This window comes from Schistosoma mansoni (assembly GCF_000237925.1).
Source record: "Schistosoma mansoni, WGS project CABG00000000 data, supercontig 0013, strain Puerto Rico, whole genome shotgun sequence".
In the NCBI taxonomy this organism is placed as follows: Eukaryota; Metazoa; Platyhelminthes; class Trematoda; order Strigeidida; family Schistosomatidae; genus Schistosoma; species Schistosoma mansoni.
The window spans coordinates 680687-691335 of NW_017386025.1; the positions used below are offsets into that span (position 1 = coordinate 680687).

The following is a 10649-nucleotide window of genomic DNA, read 5'->3' on the forward strand; positions in this document are numbered from 1 at the left end:
TTGGCGAAAGCTAGACGAGCCTTCTGTTTCTGTGCTGAGATTTCGTCACACACCAGACTACAAGGGCTGATGAGACTCCCAAGATAAGTGAAGCGGTCAACACGCCCAACTACTCCACTACCTATCATTAGATCAGGTGTCGATGCAACCCAATCCTGAAGTAACATTTTGAACTTCGAGGGGGAGAATCACATCCTGAACATGCCTGCATAGTTGCTTATGGTAGTCAGAAGACTCTGCATTTTGTTGGCGTCTTCACCAAATAGAAATATGTCATCGGCGTATTCTAAGTCAACAAATGAGTCTCCTGGTAAAAGTTCAACTCCTGGAGATTTAGATGATGAAAGTGTTATCTCTAAAAGCATGTCAACGACAAAATTAAACAAGAATGGAGAGAGTGGACATTCCTGATGAAAACCACTTGAGGTAATCAATTCTGATGACAGTTCGCCATAAGTTCTAACTCGACTGGTTGCGTTCGAGTAGAGAGCCTTTATGAGGTTAATGTACTTCTTCTGTACTCCTTTCAGTGACAAACACTGCCACAGAACCTCACGATTAACGGAGTCAAATGCCGCCTTAAGTTCGAGAAATACTACGACTGTGGGGCGTCTGAATGTGTGTCTATGTTCTAGGACCTGACGTAGTGTGAATATCTGGTCTATACAACCACTTCCAGGTCGAGAACCAGTCTGGTTTTCTCTAGTCTGCTCTTCGCGAGCTTTGGTTAGGCGTCCAAGTATTATTGAAGCTAATATTTTAGACACTATATTAGTCAAACTGATCCCTCTGTGATTGTCACAAGAGGACTTTTGTCCTTTCTTGTAGACTGGCACAATCAGTGATTGGGACCAGTCAGATGGAATTACGTTCAGTTCCCAGATCCTGCCTAAGACCTCAGTCAATCTCCCTGCTAGTACTGGACCGTCATCCTTAAAAATATCAGGGGTAAACCTGTCAGGGCCTGCTGCTCTCCCTCGCTTCAGACTTCCTATTGCTTTTTCAACCTTGTAAAGAGTTGGAGGATTTACATTACCTTGCCATTCAGGTCGACTATAGATCGTGGGTAACTGAAGTGTGGCTGAAGGCCAGTTGAACTGATCCCTAAAGTGTTCTGCCCATCGATCCAATCTCCTGGATTGAGAATGAATGATATGTCCATCTTTTTCCGAGACAGTTTCGCTAATAGTTGGGTTCCTGATACCGGTTCGCTTAACAAGTCTGCTGTTACCTATTGCCGCTGCCTTTTCCATCTCTCTTGCTTTCGCCATCCAACACTGTTCACGGTCATTGCGTAGGCTTCTTATTAGCCTGCGCTTAAGCCGACTCCGCTCTTCGTCATGTTCAGAGCCAGGTGGGATGAGTTTTCGAGCATCTATCAGTGCGGTAGATGCTGCTGAGATTCAGTATTTCTCCTTAACCTTGTGGTTTACCGTATTAGCAGATATCACTGCTGTTTCCATAGCTTTTCTGATGTCATTCCACGCTGCCTCGGGGTGGGCACAACTTACATGGCTGCCTAACTGTTTTTCTAGTTGCTCCTGAAATATATTCTTAGTTTGCCTATCATTAAATAGAACCCTAAGAGGTTTCTCTGCAGTCTCTTTCCTACGTCCAGTAAGACGCAGACAGATACGTGCTCGCACTAGAGCATGACTTGAATCTAAACATGTGCTCCAGAATGAGCGACAGTTTTCTATCGAGCCCCTCCATCGGTGGATGATAGCGATGTGGTCTAGTTGGGTCCAACGTTGGGAAGAATTCGGGGGTCGCCATGTCAAAAGATATTCTTCCTTATGCTTAAAGTTAGTATTTGCAAGAAAAAGGCAGTTATCTGAGCATAGCTGCAACGGACGATCGCCATTATCTGTTCTTTTAGCCACGAAACCATAAGATCCATCCAGGTGTCCTTCCCTTTCGCTTATTATACCTACTTCAGCATTAAAGCCACCAGCCACTATTACTACATCAGAGCGCCTAGCTTTTCGGAGAAGGTCGGAAAGCTTTCTGTAAAACTCATCTTTTACATCATCTGAGCTTTAGTCAGTGGGAGAGTGGGCAGAGACGACGACGAGTGTCCCTATCTTTCCGAGTCCTTACTGTTCCGTTTAGTCGGACAGCGCACAGAAGACTGTCTACTGGGATCCAGTCTAAAGAGCTAGTTCTGCCCTAGGACTCAATGCTATACCTACTCCAGCGAGGCCACGGGAAGCAGCAACAGGGCTTCCAGACACACGAAGCGTGAATCGAGTTGGTTCTTTATTTGGACATAGTGAGGTCAAATGAATGACACTACTCGGATCTTGTATGCGCGTTTCAGAGACGCAGCGCACATTGATGGTGCGATATTCTAAAGTCCTAGCTAAGGAAGCCTGTTGTCCTATTTGGTACAATGTTCGGACGTTAAAAGTCCCTAAATGTAGTTTAGAGCGTGGTTTCAGGAGACCGGGAATAACGTTCCGCACACTCGAATCGTTTGCCCTAGCGGCGCGAGGTGATAAAAGGACGTGAGAAGGGTTAGTCGTGGAGATAAGAGAGTTATTAAGAGGTATAGAAAGGATTTGAATGTGCTGTTACGGGCATGAGGGCTAATATCACTTCCCGGCTGCCCACAACGTGGAAGGGTATTTCTTGAGGAACCTGAAAAGGGAGTTGGATTAATGTTGGTCTTAACGACCCGGGAGCGTGACCGCAGAGTCCAAGGGACAACTGCTTGAGGCCTGTCACGCACGGCCTTTTTGTGGGGGATTTTTGACGTGTTAGCTCCGTTCTTCAAAGGGCCTTACTGCCGGAGACGGAAACCCGTGAGGTAAGCTGAGGCGTGACATTTTCAGGGTCGACCTTTTCTAACTCTTTCCTCCCTTGTGAGAAGGCAGCATCGCTGTTATGCTGGTTGTTCGAGGGAAAAACCTTACTGCCGTCACACCCCTCTATAGTCAGCAGTACGACTTCGCCCTCAGACCTTGAGTTGCTGCTTATAGTCTTACCGTTCTCTAATCGACCTGCCTGGAATGGTAGAACCTACAGGAACATACATTCCAGGCAATATAGCTCGGTTGGGTCATCACGATAGGCAAGCTTGACCACCACGTCAAGGTAGCAGCTACGGTCGAGAGTTATTATATTAGTGAAGTTAAATTCAAAAGTTAAATAAGAACACACAATTTCAAAACATAACTCTAAATGATAAAAATATCACTTAATTGTAATTATAGGGAGCTTTTCTCAAGCTTTTTTGAATACTTTGCAGAGCTATTAGATTAAATATAAAAATAAATGCCATTCTCGATTATATGGTTAATATTTAGGAGATAAACATCTTATAGACACTTTTTTCACAAGTACTACGATGATAATAAGTTGGAGAGACTTTTAACTGTACTGTAACAATATCAATGAGTTACGAACTTGAGATAAGCACCAGTATGAGTTTAGAGTTGATATACATTTTTTATTTGTTTGTGAACAGGAAACATTTTACTTCCGGCAATATCTATATCGTACCACATTTGGTACACATGCATACACGATACCAAAGAGAAGTGAGTCAAGAATGTGTAAGAGGGAGTAATTTTCGGAAAACTATGATTTTGCGAACAAAAATTTTATTCATATAAAACAAGAGTGACAAACTTATAACTTTATTTTACACACCATGGATCATACGTTCTTTGTTGATTAAATGTGTTGTTTGATTGATCAGTGCCATTAAATTTCTAGTATTGTAAGACCAATCATTTAAAACTTCTGTCGGCATCTTTTTGGCTATAAAGTGTACCACTCCTTCAAGTCGATCAATTTTAGCGTAAATTGTTTTATTTACCACTAATTTTGACAGATATTCCTCAGTTTTCTAAAGAAAAATACAGACAGTAAACGTATAGCAAAAACAGTATTAATGGAGAAATGATTCGAATAGCTGCAAAATATCAACATTAATCCACTGAGCCGAAGTAGTTACAATGGATTCTATTGAAGTAGAAAAGTGTATAACTTTAACTGAATGTCTTGGTAGAAGTGCTTTGGAAGGAAAATCAGGAGCACACCATTAAACGAAGATCTCTCTTATGGGTACACTCAGAAGATAGGTGAAATATTTGAGTAACTCTAATTAACACTACATTTATTTGTTTCACAAGAATTGATGACATTGAAATACTGGTAAATTTAGGAGGGATTTCTAAGTATTGAATAGCGACTGGGACTTTTTGGATGTGATTTTGAAACCATGTTAGGTTGTTTTAAATGGAAGGTATGTTTCTGAAAGATATACAACTCCAAGAGGGATAACATGTGACCGTTTAGCCAATGAGAGGCAAAAAATGTTTCTGAGATAGCTATTCATAATGGCATTTAGAATGAAAGAGGATTTTAATGGCTGACAACAATGCCTCTTGGAGTAAATCCCCAAATGAGAAAACGACAAATTTCAAGCCCGATAAATATCTAGCAAGCAGCAATCTCGCAATCAATAAGTTTCATATCATAAGTCGTTTCTAGTTCACCGTTACTAGTTTTACAATATATTACTGTTAACGGCATATAAACTATTTACAACTAATTATTTTTGTAACACTTATAACACTGACAAAATGTGTATTTGAAAGTCACAACACAAGTAAGTTTAGAAGCTGCAAATACATGGTATTTCAATAGTTCTAAAATATGATATAGATTTAATTAAATCACTTGATACAATTACGGTTATGCAGTTTTAAACAATAGAAAAATCATTGGGTCAAATTATTTGACAATGAACATGGTGAGTAAACCCGATGATGAAATTTAAGGTTGTTTTATTGGTGCCGAAAAGAGGTTGTCCAGTTTTTTCATTTTAAGTTAGTTCCTTTTTAAAAGGATGACCTCGACGACATTTTCCTAGTTAATATTTCCTTAAAAACATTTACTGTTACCTGACTGGCTGTCACTGGTTTTAGTTCGTCAACTATGTTACGTGCCCTAAAGTCACTACATATTACCATAAAAAGCATTGTCCCTTCATGATTTTTGACCTGTGTATATAACGTAGAGTTATCAAGAACGTTCCATCTTTATTAGCGCATAGATTACTAACGTCGAAGTAATGTTGTGTCGTTGCGTCGTATTAGAAGAACCCTCAATCGTCTGTAAGTAGAACTAACCGTAGCCCAACTGAAAACCCAATCCCTTAATCGCTTTTGTCGAGATATAAGTTGGAATCTATATAACGAAGGCAATAAAAGTGAAATCCGAAACGATTTACCAAAAAGTATTAATGAAGGGCTACAGCAAGCGAATAGTATTTGCACCAAATAAAACGTTTGAGAAATTTATGAGTTTAATATGTTTCGCTTTATTCACTAAATTGAGCAAGTCATTTATTTTCTATCCATCAAATCGCCCTCAGATGCCCTGGTACGGCCGAGAGTGGGGAGAGTCCGCTCTCCCTCTCGAAATGCTCTCACATGGCCACGCGAATATATAGCCTCTGTCAGGGAAGTCCTACTCACTGCCTTCTCGTGGCATTACTGTTGCTTACGAAATTGAGAGGATGAAGAGCGAATGTCCGGCGCTTTAACCGGGTTGGTGGACATGGAGAGTCCACCTAGGGGAGATGGAAAACCCTGATTCCAAACCAATGGTGCACATGGGCTCCAGGATCCTAATGGAACAAATGACGTATGAATCAACCCTTGGTCACCGGCTACCATGGGAATGCATCTCCTCACGATGCTCCACTGCCTTGTGGATCAGACTTTTAGGTCAAAGGCCCCGGGTGTGGCCCCCTAAGAAAACCACCTGCTTCAATCTGGGCACCTGGGCAGTATCTCAGCCCTCACACAAATCAAATAAGATTTGTGAGGCGCATATTTATCTGATGCTTTTTGTACCAATATTTATGTGTTTAAATAAATATCCATCAAATCTAACTGAAAGAGGATGCTGACTGAGTATGTTTTGTCAAATTTCCATTGGGAATTTCAATTGGTAGACTTAAACCTGTCGCGAAAATATAAATGGATTAGAGAAACACATTACGATTCCCAAAAATTCTGCTGCACGACTAGAACTTTTTTTACAATATTTAGTTACTAAAAAAGAATATAATACTAAAATCTATCAATCGCTATTCACTTTGAGATAAGTTCAGAGGGGAACACATAATAGACAAGGTAAAGAGATATGGGATTTAAAAAGAAATAAGTAAACTTTGAAGACATCATAATCAAATATTTTAGTGGGAAACACTTACATCGATATCCAAATCTAACAACTGAGATAACCGATGGAGCCGAATTCTTGTATAGTATTCAGATATTACACGAATATTGTGCTCAATTACTCGTAAATGTAAATCACGCCAGCGTGTTTCGCACTCTGATTCATCGGTTTTCTTGGAAAATACATCAGTTTCTGTACGTAAAGCATGCTCGTATAATTTAGAGAATTCATCCCATTTTAATAATTCTTGTGTTGTAAATGCTTTGAGCATATCACTGAATAAAAGTTATTAAGACTAGATTGTACTATATATACGGTTATTTTTATATTGTCGCGTCAAATTATTTTCGAAATCAGATAAAGTATTTTAAAAAGCATGCTGGTTTGAATTGAAAGTTAAAAAACAAGGTGAAGAGCGAAAAATGCTAGTTAAGCCAAATTATTGTAGGTGAATGAGTAGTGATAGTGGACGTAGAAGCAGAATGTGCTTGCTTGGAAAATACTGTTCTTTTTGACAGTTAGTAACTATCATGCAGCTAACTGACATCAGTTTAAAACAGTGTTTAAAATATTGATCACAAATATTTTTTAATGGATAGTTCCTAATGGATTGACCGTATGATGTAAAGGGGCTACCACCACTACAAGAAATCTGTGGAGCAAGATGAGGTGTGCAACTATTGGGGTCAACTTTTAGCCCCTCCTCCGGTTTTAAAGCGGTATCGTTGCAGATCATGGTTGTTCGAGGGAAACATCATAATTCTTTAGTATTTTAGTACATTTGGGAGTATGAATTCGTATTCGGACCATAGGCTTAGTGCTTTTAGACTTGAAGCTCTCCGAAAGACCTGTCTGAAATTGTCGAACCAGAAGAAACAAGTGTTTTAGTCAATATGGTCCTACTAGGTGGTCACGATAGGAAGCACAACTATAACGCCAAGGTAGAGGATGAGCATTGTAACGTTAGGACCATACACACAACCTAAATTTATAATTTTAGTACATACATATATGTGAGATAATTATCCAGTCATCGATTTAGATTGTTGTATTATGACATTTTTCGGCACGAATAAGATTGTAAGCAATTGAAGGAAATTTACAACTTTTAATCGTTTAAAGATCCCCATCATATTAAAAGACTAATATTTGAACGAAGAATATTCTTTTCCATAAGTTCTCTTCAGGTTCTACAATTATATATCCAAATTAATAATCCGAAAAATGGCCTGGCTAATTATCTGAATTATTAATTTGGATATATAATTGTAGAACCTGAAGAGAATTAATCGAAAAGAATATACTTCGTCCAAATACTAGTCTTTTAATTCACAACTTATTTATTGAAAACATTATTTGTTTGCTTAGCTTAAATTTATGACGGGAACTAATTGTCTTAATGGAAGTATGACGAGCATTTACAGTGCACCTAGGAGAATTGGAGTACTCAGATTGCCAAATTAGAGCCTTGCCCCCGAATGCCATGGTGCGGCCGAGAGTGAGAAGAGTCAGCTCTCCCTCTCGAGATGCTCTCACGTGGTCACACGTATACAGCCACTGTCAGGGAAGTCCTCCTCACTGCCTTCTCGCGACAATGGTCTTGTTTAGGAAATTGAGAGGACGAAAAACAAATGTCCGGAGCTTTAACCGGGTTGGTGAATACAGGAAGTCCACCTAGGGGGGTTGGGAAACCCTGACTTTAAACCAAAGGTGCACAAGGGCTCCAGAATCATAAGGTAACAAATGACGTATGAACCTATTGTTGGTCACCGGCGACTATGGGACTGCATTTCCTTACGTTCCTCCATTGCCTTGTGGATTAGATTTCTAGGTCAAAGACTCAGGGTGTGGCCCCCTAAGAAAACCATCTGCTTCGGTTTGGGCACCCGGGCAGTATCCCAGTCTTTACACAAACCGAGTGATTTGTGTGGCACATTTCTATTTGGCGCCTTTTTGTATCAATATCTGTGTCTAATTAATTAATTAATTAAAGCATTACTACTGAGAAAATGGGATGGAAAAAATGCCGTTTGTTAGATGGGTTTGGAACTTCTTGTCAATTGATAACCCTAATTTTTATAAAACTAAAATGACCGAAAAGCCAAAATAGAAATAAAATGCTACCCATATGAGTAGATAGGTTTTTCTATGAAGCCCATTGAAGAACCAGTAGATAGAAATAAGCACATTAGATCGCGAAAGTATTCATAATTGAGTGGACACAATCTGAGAGCTAGGATAACCGGTAACTGCTACTGAAAATATAAGCAATAAATACTGAGTGAGATCTATTATAAGCAATTTAACTGGCTGAAAATTAAGCACAACTACTATCTGTCAACGTTATTTGCAAAGCATTACTTTCTTTATGAGCACAAATCATTTTCGGTAAGTGAACATTACAGGAAAAGTTAATTAATTTACTCGAGCTCAGAAATGTTGTTGTTGAGCTCCGTTCTGGGAACTTTTATAAAGAGAGACTGATGTCTAAAAAGTAAGGGTCAAAGGGGAGAGAATAAACTGTAACTTAAAACTATGAAGTTTTGGACAGAATACTGGATTCAATAAAAAAAACTTAATGACCTTACATTGACATGAGTAAATATTTTGTTTGCGTTAAGCCAAGTTTCAATTCAGACCTTTTGAAAGTGATTAACTTATCTTGGAGAGTAATGGAAAGCTTCTAGAGACGATGTTTAGTTTCCAGATAAAATACGAGTGGTATCATTTTCATCTCCAGACAGCATACATAGAAATATCACCGTAAAAATAAGGCTCAACTTACAAGTAAATTTGTATTTTTTCCATATCCTTTACCAGCTTTCGGCGACACATTAAGTCGTGTTGTTCGTTGTCATAGGGAGAAAGTAACAAATATATGATTACATGCCTGAGTACCTATTAAGAAAAATTTAGTACGACGAACTGAAACATACTAGCAACCGCTTTTGTTCATCTTCTTGTACACTTTTAGAATTGTATATCTCCCAGTAATTTTTGCTAATATTTAAGTAGAGAGAATCATGAGCATTTAAGTTGATCATTAAGTTGTAGAACTTGAGTTTCAAGTCCTCGTTTTCTGCATCAGCAAAGAACTTAGTTGATATTTTATTGCTTATGATTTGAGTGCGGATAAAGTCCTTTTTAGCCAAACAAAGCCTCATCTGTTCCAACATGAATTCCACTTTTTCCTTCTTTTCCATAGAACCAAATGTTTCGACCTGCCATAAACTAGTTAGGGAGTGAAGCGTACTTGGAGATCCTGTAACACTGCAGCAGCCCCTTCAATATCTCCATGAGATTCTTTGATTCGTGCCAATTCCTTTGTCAAACGTGCTCTTTCAGTTTCGACATAAATCTAGGGAATTGAAATTAAGGAACAAATCTAACTTTTCCTTCTGTGACATTCCTAAGAGCTTCGATTAACTCGAGTTTAACCGGTTCACTCGGTGTTTTATCAAGATACTCCATAGCTTTTTGAACCATCTTGGATACAGACTGCTTCATTTGACCGTGCTTTTTTGTCATTAAAATGAGATGCTCATTAAGTCGTGACCACTGAGAACTTTCAGCTAAAATCTCGACAATTGCCTCCAGCAGTCGCCCTGTAGATATTGCATCAGAAGCCTATTCCAAAGTAAAAAAAATTGAGGCATACCGTTCTTGTTTGTTTTTCGAGAGAAACACACTGTTCTACAGCAGACTCAAAATTTCCAGCCTATATTTTTTTCAAAATAAGCATTTTCACTCCTATTTACAGCCAGTAGTGAATCATCATCTGGCTCAAAACGTACCGCTAATAGAGACTTCACTGTTACGAGTAAGTTATCAACGCTAACGGAATAGTCGACTTCCATTTTATGTTGGATTTTGTCGTCCATGATCCTTCAAAGAGTGTATGGTTGTCGTCTTACTCAGGTGACGTAAATATCGGAGAGAGCGGCTAGACTATTTGTTCAATGTCAACACTTTGTTTCCGAAAATTGAGTTGTGTTAATTGATCCCTAAAGATCTGAAGTCGTCCAAAGATACTGCCAAAAAATGATTTGGCAGCGTATTTGCCAACAAAATTGTAGTTTTTATGTGAAAGTTTATGTGGACTCGAAATTCAGTTTCAGTTTGGAAAGGACAGGAGGCTTGATGGCCTGTGTTAGTCCTGGCGATGATGGTCTCTCAGTTGATCCAACTTTCTTTTGAAATAGTCGACGGATGGAGCCTCAACCACATGCTGAGGTAATGAATTCCACTCGTTGATGATTCGATGGAAAGTCGATAATCAGTTGATAAGTAATTCGTTCTGGGCTTGTGAACTTTTTTGGAGTGTCGTCGTAAATTTCCTGTTTTGGAAAACAAGGAAAATGAGGGCATATTAGGTGCGAATTCATCACTAAGCAATTCAAAAACTTTAATCAAGTCGCTTCTGATTCTTCGATATGACAGCGGGAATA

At 39.0% G+C, this 10649-nt stretch overlaps 1 protein-coding gene across 1 annotated transcript; it reads right to left on the minus strand.

Moving 5' to 3' along the window:
• Positions 1–3592: 3592 nt before the first annotated feature.
• Smp_058650 (proteasome regulatory subunit-related) lies at positions 3593–10145 on the minus strand. The gene is made up of 8 exons (XM_018790836.1): positions 9996–10145; positions 9860–9919; positions 9592–9828; positions 9455–9559; positions 9138–9422; positions 8987–9099; positions 6233–6476; positions 3593–3853 (listed from the first exon to the last, which is right to left on the minus strand). Exons 1-8 carry the CDS (start codon positions 10080–10082, stop codon positions 3647–3649), a joined length of 1338 nt encoding a protein of 445 aa, XP_018645855.1. The 5' UTR covers positions 10083–10145; the 3' UTR covers positions 3593–3646.
• Positions 10146–10649: the final 504 nt, after the last annotated feature.

What these genes read in the sequence shown, in the direction of transcription:
- Smp_058650 (XM_018790836.1), bottom strand. Translation starts at nt 10,082, where the DNA reads ATGGACGACAAAATCCAACATAAAATGGAAGTCGACTATTCCGTTAGC. An exon ending in GGAATGTCACAGAAGGAAAA is followed by an intron (nt 9,560 to 9,591) that starts GTTAGATTTGTT and finishes TCAATTCCCTAG; the next exon opens with ATTTATGTCGAAACTGAAAG. An exon ending in CAGTGTTACAGGATCTCCAA is followed by an intron (nt 9,423 to 9,454) that starts GTACGCTTCACT and finishes AGTTTATGGCAG; the next exon opens with GTCGAAACATTTGGTTCTAT.